At 37.2% G+C, this 19974-nt stretch overlaps 1 protein-coding gene across 8 annotated transcripts in view; it reads right to left on the bottom strand.

Moving 5' to 3' along the window:
- The window catches only part of KAT6B (lysine acetyltransferase 6B), a 110154-nt gene that overhangs the window by 54022 nt on the left and 36158 nt on the right, over positions 1-19974 (bottom strand). For all 8 annotated transcript variants that reach the window (XM_048310555.1, XM_048310554.1, XM_048310553.1 and 5 more), the window contains one exon: positions 2578-2686. In XM_048310555.1, coding sequence (XP_048166512.1) covers positions 2578-2686 — 109 coding nt within the window. The remainder of the gene's footprint in view (positions 1-2577; positions 2687-19974) is intronic.

Raw genomic sequence — 19974 nt, 5'->3', positions numbered from 1 at the left:
ATTTCTATAGTCCATTATTACTAAAGCATACCCTAAATCTCACTTAGAAAGCTATCTCTGCCCAGTTGTTTCCAAACATTTTCTGTTCTTCTTTCTCTTGATCTGAGTCCAATGTCTCTGTTGCTCTGCTCTCCAGCCTCCTCTACCCATCTTTGATCAGTAAGCCCTCTTGCCTCCTCAGGATAATACACAATTTGAGAGTACCCACAAGTGTTCTCCTTTTAGCTATTTTTCCCCCTTTAAAAAAGTATTTATTATAATTCTCCAGTCACTCAACTTTTTCCCTCCTCATTCTACAACTTCAAACCCTTATAAAAATCTGTCAGCAGCAGCCTTTAATTGCTTCTACACATCTTGTTTGTTTGGAAAAGTAGAAGTAGAGTTTGATTCCAGTTCTCAAGTGTATTGATTTTTTGAAATCAAGAGATAGGGAAAAAGCAGGAAAGAAAAAAAAAAAAAACAAACCAACACAAAATCCAACCAAAACAAAGAGGAACTATGTCTGCTTCTGTAATGGGATTTGTTTTCTCACATCGGACATCCCTCATCTTACTTCTTGAGAAAATCCTCTGTGCCAACTGACATAGCAGTGCATTTCATTTCTACTACCCCAATACTTTATCCTCCCAAATACCACAAAAATGTGCAGTTGTCCAGCTCGTTTCTGCTTCAGAATGCAGAAACACTACCTGAAAAGACAAAAGCAACTTGACACAAAAAGTGAAAACAGACATGCCAGTAGTGGGCACTGCAATTTAATCTCTGATCAACTGAACAATTTGCTTGCTGTGCACAACATGCAATTTCTTTTCTATTTGTTAGACAGCAAGACCAGCTTTGAGATACACTGCAATGTGCAAAATTACAAATCCAATTACAATAAAACTCCACTTGAGTGAAGTTTTGTTATTTATAAATTGCACTGAAATTGGTTTTTATTTTAGTCAGGCATCAGTAGCTAAAGTTTAGCCATCCAGCAAACTGATTGGCAGTCTCAACATTTCATTCCTTATATCTAATACATCTGAGGAACTAATTAAAGATAATTTAGTCTTAATGAGGCAGAGAGAATATATCGATGTTAATTCAAATAGAAGATGATCCATGAAAGTCAAGACTTCCAGTTCTAAAGTGTCTTAAAACCCACCAGGGGATTATTACACAACAGAAGAGTAGCTGATATCTAAGCTCACCTGATTAATGTAAATTCTGTGCACCAGAGTCTAACCAAGCATAAACCCTATTAATTTTCCAAATATCAGAAAACAGATTTGAAAATAGAGGAAACCTATAAACCACTAAAGGAAGACAATTTAAAATTTATGGGGTTTGCTGTTGCATACCGGGTTAAAAAAGTAATTTTCTTGTTTCAGAGTGTAATAATTAGCTAAAATATACTAAAAAATACACTGGCTAAAATACAAAGTAACTATCAGGGTGACAGATTGAGAAGCAGACAATCAAAAACATATCCTGATTAACTGAAAACATGTTTTTATCCATACTGCTTTGTCTTTATTCAAGTACTTATGTATTCGTCCTGGGTACTGTCACAGCTACCTTCAGCATACCTACAAAATTATGATACTCATGGACTCCAGATTCACAGAATCACAGAATATCCGGAGCTGGAATGGACCCACGAGGATCATCGAGTCCAACTCCTGGGCCTGCACAGGGCATCCCCAAGAGTCACACCATGTGTCTGAGAGCATTGTCCAAATGCTTCTTGAGCTCTGTCAGGCTGGTGCTGTGACCACTCCCCTGGGGAGCTGTTCCAGTGCCCAACCACCCTCTGGGTGAAGAACCTTTTTCTAAACCTCTCCTGACACAAGTTCAGGCTGTTCCTTTGGGCTCCATCACCGGTCACCACAGAGAAGAGAAGCACCTGCATTAGGCACAGCCACAGAGTCTGCAAGAGCTGCTGCAACACATAGGAGCAAGGGACATGCAATCAGTAGCGTCATCATCTTGTGCCTGACAAGTAACAGGTTGCACAAATAATGTAGTATCTCACCTGAAAGAGTATTCAAATTCCCTCTTGAGTAACAGAATAATTTTATTTAAAAATGAACTGGATACACAAGATATGCAGCAGCAAAGACTGCTACACAGTCTTTATTACTATGATTATTCCTCAGCTTCCAAAATGTTGCAAATCTGTGCAAGCAAAACTCTTGATCATCATTTGATGTCACAATGCAAAACTGAGTTTTCAGAGCCAACATAGATCCCAAACAATAACTGAATTCTTGTATTGTACAAGTGTGGTTTCACCCTCTCAATTTACTCAGCAGATCTATACTTTGACATGAAGATGAATTCATGTCGAAGTATTCATGAATACCTCTCATTGGTAATTATCCTAATTATACAGATGACAAAATTCTAGTTTAAAAAAAACCAAACCAACAAATAAAACCAAGAAAAACAACAACAAACTCTTCCACCCCCCTGATTTCAGTTCTCGATCTACCTTTATTTAAAAAGAGGGTAAGGTTCACAAGTTCAAAATATTTTTTAAAAGACATATTAAAATATAAATATTTCTAGTATTTGTAAATTCAGCCAACTTACCACTGCTGCCACAATCTGCACAAGACAAGAGCTCTTCTGGTTTTTTTTCACGATTCGATTCTTTTGTTCCCAAGCAAAAGCTACATATTGGGATGGGATCAGCTCGTGGCTAGATTTAAAAACAAACAGACAGTTAGCTAACCAAAAAAAAACCAACCAAAACTCATCAGCCTCCATGGCTTTTACCTGACATTTTGTTGTACCACATATTAATCGCCAAGGCAAACATCCACTTTGCTAGCTTTGTTACGAAGTTTTTATCTTAACATATTTCACAAACTTTAAATTGGCCCATAATGAGCACCCTACGTATTAATCCATGCAAACATCTCCAATACAAGACTAGTGTTAACAAAACAAGGAAAAATTAGAACCTGGGACACTACTGCACACACAGTTGCAACTCCAGAACACAATCACTTGTTCTTCAAATGTAATAGCGCTCAAAGATCAAGATGTAAACTAGTCTTTATTACAGATTACTATAGTTCCTTTACACAAGAAAACAAACTTACCAAAAACTCTCAAATTCATGACATATTTTATTACTTGGAAATCTAATGCAACTCATACCTCCCTCTGAAACTACCATGTTAGGGTAAAAGCACTAGATTTAACAGATCAAGAGTTATCCATTCCAGTCTGATGAGTCCCAACAGCTTTGATACCCAACCATAATAAAAACCATGCAAATCTTCCAATGTCAGAGATTTAATATCTATTATATAGTTTCTGCATTACATTTTAGATCTTTAATGAAAATACTAACCTGCAACATCCAAAATATTAATGCATTAATGACTACATGGAAGTGTCTGTAAATGGGTCTGTAATAAATAAAATGATATGCAACTGTTTCTCCCAAATGGGATACTCAAATAATGGAGTACCTTCTCAGACTGGCTTCTAGCAGAGAGTATCACAATAACCGAGATTAAAATGGTATCTTTCGCAAATTCATAGTTTCCAGATTCAGGTAGGCAATGCTGTTAGCTTAATAAATCACAGTAATCATTTATTGGCTTTACCTTCATTTTACATTTCCTCTTTATGCTACAATACTTTGAAAGCTGGCAGGCTATCTTCACTTGACCTATAAATCTGTATTCCATTACAGACCTGGGAAGTGGGGAATGCTTGTTTTTAAGGGTATTCTCGTGAAGGAATCAGTTCCATGGTGATGTGCCCTTATATCTCAGCACAATACAACACAGACATATCGAAACTACTTTTACGTTATTAAGCTTTATGATCATTTTAAGTCAAGCAGCATGAAGAATACTGACAGCAGGAAGGTAAGTTTGTCCTAGCCATAGAAGAGGAGCACACATATAAACATACTTTTATCTAAACATACCCCGAGGCACCATACTTTTTCTGAAAACTTAGTCCTCAGAAGGTCTGCTCACTGTTCAACTCTTCACAATCCAATTACTGAAATACTGACATATTTTTATACCCCAAAGAATATACATAAAAGATAAACAGAGCTGAAGACTGTTCATAAGGAGATGTGTGTTCTCTTCCATGATCTACAAAAGGGAACTGCTATTACTTTCTTGTAACTAATAGGAACAAGTCTTCTTGTAACTAACAGGAACAAGTCATCTGCAGTCTTTTGTCTCACTAAGGTCTCCATTATGGATTATATGGTTAGCTGAAATATGAAATTGCTACTTGGACATAAAGCTTGGACAGACAGCTTTCAGTAATGGTCATGGTTCAAAAAAAAAAGCACTATTGGTATTGTCAGTTTTAGCAGCATGACACTGAATGAGATCAGTAATTCTAAAGGTGGGAAGGGATATACAAATTACTTGCAGAATTTTTCACTTGTTAAAAAACATTGCATATATAAATAAAATAAAAGTATTTAGTTGCTATTCTTGCCAGTCAGATACCATAATTCAACAGATCTTTCCCATCATTTTCCTTTTATCAGCTAAGCCACTGGAGTAAAATGGTATTTACAAAAAAACCCAAAATACATAAACTATGCCAATAATCATCAGCAGAAAAAGGGTCCAGAGCTATTCAAACAGAATTTGCAGCATTGTCTGGACATTTCTTAACTGCTACTTAAAGTTTAATACAGATAATTTTAAAAGAAAGATTATTCTTTCAGTGGAATCCAGTAAAAATCTCCTCTTGGCAACCATACCATTCTCCTTCTCTTCGATATAACAGTGCTTTAGCCATTTCAAAAAGGCTTGCCCTGATAAATAATTTACAAAGCTTCACACATTCAAATCCAGGTCCACAATCTCATCTATCTTTCCAAGATATTTTTTTTTTGCTCTAGGAAAAGACATGGCCATTAGCCAACATTCATTTACTTCCCTATTTCAAACATGCCCCCCCACCCCCCTTTTTTTTTACTGAAGGTAAAATAAAGGACAAAGGTTGTTGGCAGTTCAGGGCTACAAAGATTGATGTTCCCATACCAAAACTAATCACGAAGAGCTCGCAAACCCTATCACTTCATATACAAGTTTCCAGGAAACTTACAGGCTCCAGCATATACTTTGAAGACATTTACATTAATAACTGTATTACAAGGTCTGATCTCTCAACTACTGAGACGTAAGAATACACACACACTCTTGTCAGCACAGTAAACAAGACATTGTTTCAATTTGCTTTAGCTTGCACAGGGGAAGCAAACCTGAATTCATACTGGCAGCATTAGTTCTGGCTCACAACTGTCTCAATTAGCAGAAACTGAGGGGGTTTGGGGTTAATTGGGGGTGGGTAGGGGGGGCGCTGGTGGGTATTTTTAGCTGGTTCTTTTTTACAGTAGCAGAATGTAGTCCAAACAGCAATGCACTTCCTACCTTAATCAAAGAGAACTGTAAGAAAAATTAATCTCTTTTTCTAATCAGTAGTTTATCTTCTAAAATATAGCCATCACATATCATTATCTTTTGAAAAACAATGATTAGTCTTCAGGAAGGTTAATTCCATTCCATCTCTTACAGGAAGGAGTACAGGCAGTTATTCAACACTACAGATGAACCAGTAATATTTTTGTGTTAATATTTAATATTAACATTTGCATTACAAAAACTTTAGGAGTATGGTGTCTGCTCTCACACAAGGGAGGCCTGAATAACGCTTACCCAGTAACATACTATTGCTTCAACACAACTAATAGGCTGACAAGAATTGTTCATCCCTTTAATTTTGCGAACAAGGTAAATGACAACTTGCAAAACAGTTTAGTCTGCTAGGTTACTAGAAATTGAACATTCAAATTTAAAAGACTGCCTTGTGTAATAACTGTATTCCCAATTGCAGTAAGAGCAAATTTACAGAAAACTCATCCCTTATGCCAACATGCATTCAGAAATTGAAGCTTCACGAAGAGCAGTCAGGCAATTTGATTTAAAAAAAAAACATATATACACACACCATGGAACAATAACAGACCATCAACTCAGCACCTGTAAACAGGCTGGGTTTTTATTTTACTTTCCAAGCAGAAATTGAACCGTAGTTATTTAAGCATCACACATCCAACTGCCATAGTCAATCAATCCCTTAAAACATCATACATACAACCACTGCAGTCCATCAATCCTCTAAAGAGTGTCAAAACCACATACTGTATGACAATATGGTACCACCAAAACACACCACCAAAATCTAATTTCACAACATTTATCATTTTAAAATTACTCTAAACAATAATGGATTGTGCTTATTCTAACACTTGAAACAGTTTTCACTAAAAATTATATGAATGTGTGTACACTAAATTTTGTTTATAGCTTCATTATTTCAGTCACTAAAGAACACAAGAAAAAAACCCACATTTAATAAAAGTTTGTGCTATGGATAAAGACTAAAAATAAAAAATATTGGTTTAGTGCCTTCAATAAGTGTTTTGTAATTGATCCATCTGAAAAAAACCACCCCAAAGCCACCAAAAAATCCCAAAGCATTTTTACTATTTGACATAGTTCACATGTTGTGAAACATTAAGGACCCACTATCCTATATGCTCACAGTCTTTACATATTCTGCATTCTGACCGGTCCATGAAAAATAAAGAATCATAGAATGGTTTGGGTTAGAAAGGACAAAAATCTAATTCCAACTGCCCTGCCATAGGCAAAACCACCTTTCATATCATCACTACTTTAGAAATAACATAGTGCTAGCATTAGTTAAACTAGTGCAGTTTCAATGTTTAAGCAAAGACTTAGAAGTCATTTATGCAACTGGTAAATTATTTTGTTTACTTTCATGACTCACAGCTATCTATTCTGAGAAACTAACAAGCTTTGCCAAAATTTTGCACAAAATCAATCCTTGGTAAAAATTCAGCTGGACTTCTGTTACCTTATGCCAGAATGTGTCTCAGAACTACGGCCCAAAATAACAATTTTTTTCCTATGTGTTTTCTGTGCTTGTAGAATTTATATGCTTATTTGATTGTATTTATAGTTACCATGAAATTCTTAAGGCATTTAGCATGTTTTAACATCCCACCACCAAAGTAGTCACATTAGGTCCTAAAAAGTTTTATTTTACTTTATTTTTGAGCATGCAAAGTTACCCAAAACTACAAATCCCACTCAGAGCAAAAGGATTCCTATTTGCATTGCTATAGCACTCTGAGGTTTTAAACAGATTGTCTGAAAACTGTTAGGCATTAGCTGTGTACACACAATTACGGTCTTAAGTGCTATCTCATTAAGTGTTATACAGACATTAAAAGAAATTAAAAGTTTTGCACACAGTCCCAAGAAACTTGACTAGTAAACCAAAAGCCTCAACTGTTCACATTTGCAACTGCCTGTCCATGCCTTTTCAGAACCACCTCAACATCATCTGACAACCTGCTGGAAAACACATCCTTATGAATGATACTTGAACATTAGATCTCTGTTATCCTACCAACAGAAACAGCACACATAAGTAATTACGGGGTTAACAGGATAGAGAGGCAAATTTTACTGAAAACGAAGCTGCCATAACCTTCAATACAGATCCACTGTCCTGGTCTCAGCCTATTTACAGCCTTAGGAAAGACAGAAGCAGCAAGCTGGCTTTCTCAGAATACCTACATTTTCACAAAATACCTTCAAGGACTATCTGCACTCCTTTTTTTTCTTTTTTTCTTTTATTTTTCTTTTTACCATGGTTTGAAAAAAAGAAGTCTTTGAACAAGAAATACTGCCAATAGCATCTCTAAATACTGGTTTTAAAAATATTAATATTGAAAAGTAAAAGCTTTATCAGCAACAGGTACTGATTTCTGTCTCAGCTACTGAAGCAGCTGCTCTTGGTCACAGGCAAGACAGTACTGTGAGTACTTTCAGCCGCAATCCCATTCCTGCATCCATTCTGTGTGTGTAAAAAACAGTTTACTTTCCACATCTGGGAAAAAAAATCATCATGTTTCAGGAACTAGTTACCATAAGTTAAACTAAACTCTGAATTTTTAAAACAACTTGGTAACTATCCAGTAGCTCCCATGTTAGACCTACAGGCCCACAAAGCATGGTAAACAGTACACACTAACTCAAATGATGGCAAACACATCCTGACAGGCAGAAGTGTGGAAACATTACGCCTGCTACAAACCTTAATGTAGCAGCTACGCGCTCAAAGAGCACAAAGCAAAAACCAGCACAAGGACAATTCCAAAAAGAGAGGACTGACCAGGGTATGAACTTCCTTTATTGCATCTTTAAATCAATTAACTGCATAAATGGTGTGTATTGAAGAAAAGCTACACTGAAACTTCTCCTCTTCCCCCCAAAGATTACCATCACTGCTAGAATGCAGGTTTGTGTGCCTTTTTTTTGGTATAAAACTCACTTCCTTACTACACAGTGGCTTTGTGGCTTTCTTTGCTCACATCTCCCTCCTGTACTTTGAAAGGGTATGTCTCTATAGGCATTGTGATATACAAGGTAACCATCAGAGATACCCAGAATTATGCAAAAAGAGTAAATTAAAAACCCTTCATGGCCTCCTGGATTCACACACCCCAAAGCCATCTAACTGCAACAGTAATACTAGATTAGACTTAATTAGCTGCACATAAGCCAACCTGCATTCATGTTTTGTTTGTAGTTTATATCCACTGAAAATTTTAAAATTCCCTTTTCCATTGAAAAACCACCACCCAAAGCAAGCACAGAAGACATCTAGAGAAAGGTGCAAAGCAGCAGTTCAAAAATACAGCTAAATCTCCCAGTCCTCTGGAGGCTCAGCTTTCATTTTCAACAGAATGAATATAAAGCCTCTTCACTTACAGAAGGGAGGCTTTCCAACTATAGTCCAAATTCAATAGACACACAGGACGACTGAAGTCAATCTAAAAACAAGGCTTGCATAAGCATAGGCCCTGCTACTGTTTCTGTCAAGAAGCTCTGATACTTTACTTATTTAAATTGTATCCCTTCTGTGATCCTGTGTTAACTTTTATGTGCCAGGTATAACCCCAGCTGGCAACTAAGCTCCATACAGCTCATTGCCCCCACATAGGGACGGGGAAGAGAACCAGAAGAGTAAAAACCCATGGGCTGAGATAAACACAGTTTAACAGCCAAAGCAAAAGCCACATACACAAGCAAAGCATACCAAGGAATTCATGCACCACTGCCCACGGGCAGGCAGGTGTTCAGCCATCGCCAGGAGAGCAGGGACCCTCCACACGGAATGGTTACTTGGGAAGACAAACACCATCGCCCAGTGTTGGTGTACCCCACTGCCTTCTTCTCACTTCCACTTTATACACTGAGCATAATGGTATGGAACATCCCTTTGGTCAGCTGGGATCAGCTGTCCTGCCTAGATAACCTCCAAGATTCTTGCACACCTCCAACCTCCTCACTGGTGGGGATGTGAGAGAAGCAGAAGATGCCTTGACTCCGTGTAAGCACTGCTCAGTAATAACCAACACTACCCCTACATTTCCAACACCATTTCTAGCACAAACCCAAAATATTATCCTACAATAGCTACTATAAGGAAAATAAAACTCCACCCTAGTCAATAGCAGCACACTGTGGTAGCACTACAGAAGAAAGCAAGCTTTTCCCTCGTGAATGGGAAGGAATTTGTTCTTTAATTTGTAGGTTTCCTGCTTTGGTCCTGCAACTGGGACCAAACAATTTAAAAATGTATTCACCTTTCCATTGTAATAGTAAGAGTGTTTTTAAATAATAAAAACTTCTGTAGCCAAGGCTATTAATATAACTGGGCTATGAAGAAGAAAATCCTCAAGTTCCCTCTTAGGCATTCTCCACTGGGAGATTAGAGCCCAGCTACAGAACCTGCCACTATCAGGTACTTTTGCTTATCAGGTTATCAATGGCTCAAGCTGAAAATACATCCAATATATACTGCAGTTTTCTATTTACATCTTCCTGTAATTCTGATGAGCATCACCTACATTTGCAAACATAACCTTGGGCCAAGCAGTCTTCAGACTTCCTGAAATTCTATCTTCAATGGTTTTGAAGTGAAAAGACCAAGGGAAAAAAGTTATTTTAACACTTTTCAGCTATGTTATTAATACCTGTTGGCAGTATAGTTCCTTCAGGAATACACATCTAAGTTGTCTCTATCAAATAGATGAAACTGAACAGGCCATGTTCAGCAACACCAGTACTGCATGTAGGCAATTCCACATTTAACTACAATTGCGTTTGACCCCTTCTTTCACCTTCTGCAAGGTACCCTCAGGAAATAATTCAAAACACATTTCTAAGTTAGACTTTATATAAAGATAACTCAGTTCCATTTTCTTGACACCTAAGACATAGAAAACTTTTGTCTTCAGACTCATCTGAAATGGTATTCAATAACATTTAAATTTTAAGGGGCTCCACAATTTTTTAATTCCAAACTTCATCCTTTCCGCTCCCTTACTTGCCTACTTTGAGACCACCAACTGGCTAAAAATCTAAATATCTTAATATCCAGTTTCTGGCTAAAAGACTTCTTTTGTTTGTATGCTTGTGTTTGTTAAATTACACTCTTCAAAACAAAACAACCTCAAGCGCACCAACAACAGGCTTGCTTTTCTTCATTCCCTCTCCAAGTAGTCCATTGACTCTCACAGACCAAAGTGAAATCACTACTGCAAATCCAACCAAGCAGATTATCCATAAATTGTGTTACTTCTTACATACCTATCACTAGTCAAAGAATGCCACAACTTCCAAGTGACACTTTTTCATTTCATGTAGGTTAAATTTTTCTTTTCTAAAGTAATGAGTTTTTGCTCTTCCCAATTCCCTCAAAACTCAATTCTTTAAATCCATCTAGATGTCTTAAGAGCATCACACATTTGTTACTTGTCATGCGCTCTTTACAATAAAAATTATGTCCTACAAGTCTCATCTTCAAGTACACTACTAGGTATTCATTCAGAGGTAAAGTGCCTTATGTATCTAGCTTTCTACAATCCTTCTCGTCCCTTGCTAATTTCCATAATGTCCTCTTTATCTCAGTTTGTTCATATGCTTAGGAGACTTCCAAACATAGCGTCCACTGGTTTTTGTCACATGTATATACAGTTGTTCAAATGGGATTGCATTTTCCAACTCCAAATTTGATCTTTTACTGCACTGCAACTAGAATGAAGCAGGTGACACATGTAACCACAAGGTAAGCAGTGGTGCAATTCACAGCCCATGATCCCATGAGCATGTCAACTTCTACATTCTTTGGGAAAAGTTTTTTTTTTTTTAAGCAGATTAAATAAACTTCAGTATGAAAAGCACATGCTTCATTGGTATGATATTATGTTTACTCAGATGTTTGTATATATGCATATTTTTATCCATAACTTATTACCAAAGTCATCCTACATAAATGCGTATAATGTTTGCAGCATGGCACAGGATAATTATTAGTTGTCTTGATGCTAATTGCTCAGGGAAAATGTTTAATTGCATATTAAATTGATCATATGCATATTTTATCTAGTTTACTCTTTGGGGCAAATTTACTGTCAGCACAATCTAGATTTGAATAGCAGTATACTAAATACAGAAGCAGGGCTTTTTGAAACTGGGCTAGTGTTTGAAATGCAATTCTAAATAAAACAAGCAGGGCCCTGTTCTACTCCAAGATGAAGTAGGTGAATTTCCGCACAAAGTCAAGCCACATCCTGCCTAGTTGCCTCATGTAGGGTAAAATATAAAGCAAGGGAAAAATATTAGGACCAAAGCAAAATTATTATGGCCACAAATTCCAGAACCTGATATGGGATTACAAGACAACTATTTCTTTGGATTTCTTCCACTGATATGATTAGGAAATAGAAGCTTTAAATAGAGAGCACTTACATTTTGTTTTTGTTGTGTACATTTTGGGTTTTGTTTAAAAAAGTATTTAGTGTTAACTCATGCATATAACTTGACATCCTTTCTGCTCAATTATTTCAAGAGCAAATGCAGTATAAATTATATCACTGTAAATAACACAGCCACTTCTCTTACCAAGGCCCAAGTAGTAGAAAAATGACTTGGCTAAGCTCATATTCCTACAGGCAACAAGTGGCAGCAGCTTGGTCATTGACCTTTTGTTTTTAGTCACTGGTAGTAAAAAACACCAGCACTAAGATACTTCTCTGCCAGGTGAGCTACAGAGTAATACAAGTAATGAAAATCTACTTATTTATCTATCTATTAATTTAAAAATGAAGTAATTCCTGGTCTCCTTCCTGAAGCAAGAGAATGCTGGACAAACAGCTGATTAAATGCTAACAGCTCCATTTTTTTTTTCCCCTGACAGGAACTGAACTTTATTCTTGAGAAGAAAAGCAGTTTATTCAACAGCCAAGATACTGAAATCACTCGCAGGCATTTACCTTTACAAGCCATTGCTCAAGACACAAAGCCACTGAAAATCTGCCAGCTCAGTAAAGTACATACAGTGCATTTTATACAAGACTTGGGAGAGTAGCAGTTTTTTGCTTGATCGTGTTCTGAAATCCATGGCAGAGAATAATAAAGGTGAATAGGCACAGTAGCCCTATACCCCAAGGAGTTACCCCAGAGGCTGGCACTTCCAGCAAATGAAACAGATTGCTTTGTCAGTCTCTGCTTCTTTGTATGTATACATCATGTTCAATAGTGACATACTGTCAAGAAATTATAACGCCCCAAATCAAAAAGCAATTTCATAATTAAAAACCCAGATCACTGTAGGTCATTTTACAAATAAAGTAAAATAATCTCCCTTAGAATATAATAAAGCACTGCCAGCTAGCCATGTGATGTAAACCAGAGCTCAAACAGCTCAGAACAAAGCCAGTAAACATTTCACAGAAGACCAGTTTTTCTTAGAAAGGCTTTCAAGTAGGCCTATTATATAAAATTAAATGAAAGTCTCTTGAAGGAAAGAGGCTTAAAATTTGCCTTAAGTATTACATTTAAGCTGGGGGACCAGGGGAGAAAAGGGGAATAAAAAAAAAAATTATTGCAGCAACTTCTATTGCGTGGCTTTTAGAAACAAATCCAGTGAGGCTCTCAAGCATTGGTCTCAATTTATTTTCCACACTATTTCCAAGTATTAAAGTCTATGAAGCTCATGAGGCCATTCTCTGTCCTACCAATGATATTAAATTGCCATGCTACTCAAGGAAAACATATGAATTCTAGCATCAGCATTTGTGCAAAAGGACACAAAAAAGGACAGGAGAAGGGTCATAACAAAGTTCATTAAGTCAATAGCTTGTTGACTGTAATTTTGTGAGGGATTTTTCAACAGTGCTTCAAAGGTAGTTATGCTCTGCTTCAAAAGCAGCAACTGTACTGCTGATAGCCGACAGAAGGTGATAAGCAACTGCAACAAAAAGGTAAAACCAAAGGAAAGAGTGAATTAAGAAATCATCACTTAGCAAATCCATCTAACAGCACTCTTGGACCATACCCAAGTCTGAAATTGAAGTCTTCTAGAATCAACTCCTTTCAGCTCTGACAGGAAGCAGTCCCTGTTTGCTTCCATCCAGTAAAAGAGCTAACCAGTGAAATAACCTGTACCTACAGCATCACCCACAGTTAAGGGCCCTGGCCATTAAAATAAAACTCTCACTAGTAATACTCAAACTACATTTTTTTGTGCAGTGGAACTGCAAAAACACTTTTTGATCTAATTCCATATGAGTGCGGAACATGGTTGGCACAAGACACAGTGATAAACTCATTAAAACATACAGCAGGAATCCATGACAAAATTTTCGGTGCAAAGATTTCCCCCTTGCCTCTTCCTTCGCATACAGGAGAAAATACTGTATCTCAATGGAAATGGCAAAGCAGCATGACCAGAGCTACCCTGTATACATCACTGAAAAGTCTTTAGGACTGGATTAGCCTGTAAGACCAAGACAAGTAAACAACTCACTTTCATGTTTCACTTTTTCACTTCGTGCATGCGCTATTCAGCTGTTTTAGCAACAACAGATAAATACAACAAAAATCTGATCCTTGCAATGAAGCCTGCAATTCCGATCCCTACAGATTACATACTTCAGGCTCCCATATAGGCTAGTATGAGAAAAGTACCTCCCCCTAACCAGTCTGAAGTACCAAGTAGATAGTGGATCCTGAGACACAACCAGAAGATTGACTATACCACTGTTTCTTCACAGTTTGAATGAAATTATTATTTACAAATCTTGTCTGTTGGTGCCTTAACTTTCCAGTATCTAAAAGACTTACAACTAAGCATTTACACCATAAGAATGCCATCAACATATTGAAAACAAAAAATTACATATGGTGTTTTTTAACTGCAAAACTAGCTTAAATGAGTATTTACATTTAGGATGGGCACAGTATCTCCTTGAAATTTGCAAAAAGCAAGGATTTGTGAAAAAGCACTTCAGTGATGCAAATCAGAAGTTTCAAAGAGGGCAGAAAAAGTTTTGAAAACTACTTGTCTAAAACATGACCACTTCAATAACAGGCTATTAAGACCTCTCTATAGCCCAACCCACAGAAGAGGCCTTTTCTCTCTCTACTTAGATGCTTACAATAACATGTGGAGGTCTTCATTACTAGCAAGAAGTCTTAATAAACAAGTCAACATCTGAAAGGTTCAACATCTATACCTTTGAATTTTCAGATTATAACCTAACTCCACTGGGATACCTTTTTTGTTGTTGTTTTTTTGGGGGGTTTTTGGTTGGTTTGGTGGGGTTTTTTGTTTTTGTGGAGGGGAAGCAAAGAAAAAGCCCTGCAGCATAAATAATAGAGAAAGTTCCCTCCAGACTTCAAATTCTGTTTGAGATCCTGACTCCACAGCCATGAGAGCTCTGCCATTCACATCCATACAGTTCAGAAATAACATAGCACTATCCCGTTTTTTAACTCCTGGCAAATTTTTGTTTGAGTATTCCATTTAAAGGGGGCTCAGCTTTAAGCAAACAACTATAAATTTTACAATTTGGGAAAAAAGGAATACCTGCAGCCCAAGCTTGTTTCCTTAAAAAAAACTGAGGTTCACATTAAGGGACCAATAAAAAAGACATGCTTTTCATGTTCCAAATGTAAACAGGTAATGTATAGAATAGTTAATACAAAGCACTCTGAAGTTACTTGATCTGACCAGAGTGCCTTCTATCCTTGCCAAATAAATAAAAAATATGATCTACTTATTCCACATACACCAAAATAGTTTCATGATAGGCTAATTAATCATGAACATAACTTTTCAGACATTACATAATTTCACAGACTTGCTTGTAGCTCCTGCCAAAGAAAACAACAGTTTGAATGAGAAATAAATCTACACTTGAAGAGAGATGACAGTGACAAAACATGACGATAGTAGGAAAAAGAGGGGGGAAAAGAAGGGAAAAGTATTAATATCACATAACCCCCCCTTACAACTTTACTACTCAAAACATAGCAAAGCTTAAAAGCCAAAATACATGAATCAAGCAACTGAAACTAACTTCTCACTCTAATCTTTCTTACCTCTTTAAAATTGCAGGCTATTTCTGGAAGTTTGTTTGATAGAACTTGAGAAACAAACCTAAATCACACAACTTATTCTGTGGCACTTATCTGGGACCAGGAATGTCCTTGTAATTGCTGTGGGTTTATTTCTTGTTTGGGACACATCTAGTAGCACCCAGACCAAGCATGGATCACTATTATATTTCAAAACAGTCTCAGATCTACTTTTTCAACCTGCCAATAAATTAATATTCAATTAATTCAAATTATACATTAAAGTCAGATATAAAGAAAGGCAAAAATCAATTTTTCTTGGTAATGTACTTTTAATCCCCCTTGTAGGCCCCTCTGATAACAAATTCAAACCCCAAATGGCCAAGACACTTTAACTGATACAGTAAGACTATGCAGGCAGACAGAAGTGTTGATTTAGGAAGCCAGGGATTTCTACTGCTATGAAAAAAGGCTCTCAAAAAGTCCCTGAAAATCCTGTATCACTAACAGCCCACACAATCTGCAGATTTGTATTCCTTTTAATTGTATCATTGCAATTCAATGATTTAGTATTCATATGAGAACAATTATAAGTTTGACAGTTATTCACTGAAGTAAAGTTTATTGTTCAAAGAGTGCTGGAAAAGACTGATGAGAACTAATAACTTGGTTACATATCATGCCCCTTGCCAGCTAAAAATAAGGTGAAGAACATCTCTATATCAGAAAGTCACCAGGAGAGAAAACAGCAGCTGTAAGCAAAAGCTGCTGTTACTATTGTGATTCTGTGAGTGTTTCCTAACATCATCTCTCCCCCAGAAGCTCAGGAGAAAGAATTTGCACTGTAACATCCCCAAAACATCAACTTTAATTATGAGATCTTTCACGTACTGACACCATTCTCCTTCACAATAACTACAGATAATATCCACGGGTACAGAATGAAGTAAAGTATTTCTTACTTTTTTCGCATCTTACCTTCTTCAGGAGGAAGGACATTACAAGAGTATTTTTCTACATTTTAAGACTTCTGTTTCCTGGGAGAAACTGATGTTCCTCTGCCCATAACCATAGTTAATCATGCAGTACAGTCACTACTCCAGCACTGCTTTCTAGGAAAAAATCAACACTTTCACTAAGACATCTTCCCTACTCATAAGAATTTGCAGAATCATAGAATGTTTTGGGTTGGAAGAGACCTTAAAGATCATCTAGTTCCAAGCCCCTGCCACCAGGGCATGGTGGTGGAGGGTGTGTGTGTGTTTCACTAGACCACCTTGCTCAAAGCCCCATCCAACCTGGTCTTGAAAACTCACAGGGATGGGATATCCCCAACTCTGGGCAATCCGTTACAATTCTTCACCACCTTTACAGTAAAGAATTTATTACTAATATCTAATCTAAACCTTACTTTAACCATTTCAATTGAACCTGCTCTTAAACCTTTTCATTCAAAGTCATTACCCCTTGTCCTATCACTACACACCTTTGTAAAAAGGCCCTCACCAGCCTTCCTACAGGCCCTTTCAGATACTGGAAGGTGCTATACATTCTCCCCGGAACCTTCTCTTCTGCAAATGCAACAAGCCCAACTCTCTCATCCTGTCTTCATAGGACAGATGCTCCAGCCTGCTGAGCATCTTCATGGTCTGCTGACCAGCATCCTCTAGGGGATCTGCACTGTTTGGAGGAGAAAGGTGGAATGAAAGTATAATGGAATACTGAAGTCTTCAGCTGAGAGAAAAGGTATTCCCCATATAAACCTACACACACTCCTGGAAACCAATATCACTTAAGATGAATGACTTTTCCCCAGAACACCTATGGTGAATCTTCTCTAGGCACACCATAAAAGGAGATAAATTCCGTGTAAAAACATAAATTGATGTCAAGTCAGACAACAGAGAAACACAGCAAATCAATATCAGAGTCCTGAACACTGCCAAGGGTGGAGGTTCAATAATCTCTGGGCAGCCTCTTGATTTTCTCAAGAATAAATCCTTCTATCAACCATCACAAGCACATTCTCTAAAAGCTTAAAATCTCTGAAGCCAAACGGAAGCAAAAGTCACAACCTACCAGCAGACAAATCACAATGATACCACCTGATAGAGTTGTATAAGATGCCAGAGCCATGTTGCAACTTCAGTGTATATAGGGGCAAAAATTTATTACTGCACTAGTTAATCCCATGTTCTCTCACTTGAAATTTATTTCCACTGCAATTCTGAACAATGTACTGGGGCATTTTTACAGCTTTTGTAAGTCACGTTTAATTGAAAACATCTACATTAAGCTACAAACAGCTGCTAGAATAATAATTCAACGAAGAGCTTCAGTTTGTGTTTTGGATCTGTAATTTGCCTCCTTTCCCACTGTCTTTGGATAGCTGATTAAAGCATCGCTGTTTAGAAAAAAACTCAAAAGTTAAGGACCGTTCTTTGCTCTTCCCACAATACTTAAACACCCCAGAAGAGAGCCCAGCACTTAGGAGCTCTGACCTTATCCCTTGGAACTGAAGCTGAATATGTAGCTGGCCTTCAGCTCTGCACAGAGTGTTATTGTGTCATGATCAGCATAGACATGTACCCCCAAATGATATGAGGAAAAAAAGGAGAGAAGCCTACAGCACACTCTTCATCGAACGGTGTCAGCTCAGGGAAGGTAACATAACAAATTAATATTAATTCATTCTCAGCAGTGGTTACACCAAGAACTTTTCACCCTAAAGACTAAGTTTACAGAGACATGGAACCTTCTTCCTGCCCCAAACTTCCAAGTACACTGGAGACAAAAGTGAGAGGACTGTGCAGTAACTGTTGAAATGAAGAGTTTCTGGGACACTTGGAATATAAAGCAATTTGTAAGTGATTCCACGCTCTAATTTAGCAGAGTTAATCAACATGCACTCATCTATACTTGATCTGCTCAGGGATTAAAGCAAGCATAATTTCTCTGAAAGAACTTCACTATTTGCCCTAGACATCATGTTAGGATTCTAAAGTAATTCTAAAGCAATTCTACTCTTAAGACAACACACCCACCAACTGACACACTATTCACAGTTTTAGACTATACCATCTTGTTTTACCTCAAAAAAATGTAACAACTTTTTAAACTGACCCTTCCACTCATTCAGCTTTATCAGGAAGAATTTAGGGAGATGCCTTCATATTACTTCAGTTTGAAAAGTGATCATCTAGCAACCAAACCCGTTAACTGCCTCATAATGCCTATCAGGTATGCATGAAAACTGTACAGACTGTGTAGCACAAAGAAAAACTGATAAAAATATTTGGTCATATGATTGAGGGTCAGAGAGGACACCAGAAATACCAAATTTCTATTCTGACCACAAGAGAAAAAAAGAGAATTTTCCAGTGTCCTGAAAATACGGTCCCAGGCCCAAAAACCATCCAGTATTTGTCTCCTACATGACAAATCTCTGCATACCTCGTTTATGTGGACGAAAGGACTCAAGTTGAGCTTCTGCTACTTGAACAAGTGAAGTAACTAATGCTAGAAAGAGCATTTCTGCATACCAGTAAATGTGTGCAATAGTCTTAAGACCAATAAACATGTTTTTGGAAACACATTTGTCCTTGAAGCTATCTTTTTAAAATAGCGTGCAGCTCTAATGTACACCTCCCCGCTGCATGAAAGGACCTTCTCAAAAATCTGGATTATAAAAAAGGGTTTGTCTATACACTCACATTATGATGTATGTGTAATTTATGTTGAAAGTTTAAGTGCATCTCTATTTCGTCCTAAATACTCCACCCATCTCCCCTCTTGGAAGGAAAACCATAAGAAAGAGTTTAAAGAACTGAAGCATTTTGCATAGTTTTTTGCCTTCTGAACAGTTTTTAACATTAATTCCCAGCTCTTCAGTTGCAGCTCTGCAAAAGGAGCAGCATAGCAGAGCTGCAAACACTCACTATTGCCATCTAAGCACAATCTAACCACAAATCAAAAGTTACAATACTTAATGATGCTAGAAATAAAGCAAATAAACCGAATCAACTGTGGATGTCCAGGCTTAACTTATACAATTGATCTAATGTAATGGTCCCCTAAATTCCCCAACTACATACAACAAATTGTGTTAAAGCAACAAAATATACAACATGGGCAAGAGAACAGATTTATATCCAGATTAGCATGGAGGTAGGAGAAAGGGAAAATGTGTATTTCACACAGGTGCATACACTTGAAATCTGCAGGTAAGGCAAAGGAGGTAACTGATGCAACCAGGCTCTTTTGCAATATCATCATGATTTCGATACCGAGGACAACTACAGCCAAGCACTTAAATTGATTTGCCACCTCTAGTTTCTCAATTAAGTACATAATCATCTGATCACAAGAAGTATATAAAGCAAGACTGAAGGGTAAACATAAGACATGATTATTCATGTTTTAATAGTAAATTCAAGGGTAGTGGTGGGGGGGGCAGGGGGATTTGCCCTGT

The sequence above is a fragment of the Corvus hawaiiensis genome, chromosome 8, assembly GCF_020740725.1.
Source record: "Corvus hawaiiensis isolate bCorHaw1 chromosome 8, bCorHaw1.pri.cur, whole genome shotgun sequence".
Classification (NCBI taxonomy): Eukaryota; Metazoa; Chordata; class Aves; order Passeriformes; family Corvidae; genus Corvus; species Corvus hawaiiensis.
This window is presented reverse-complemented; position numbering and strand designations above follow the sequence as displayed.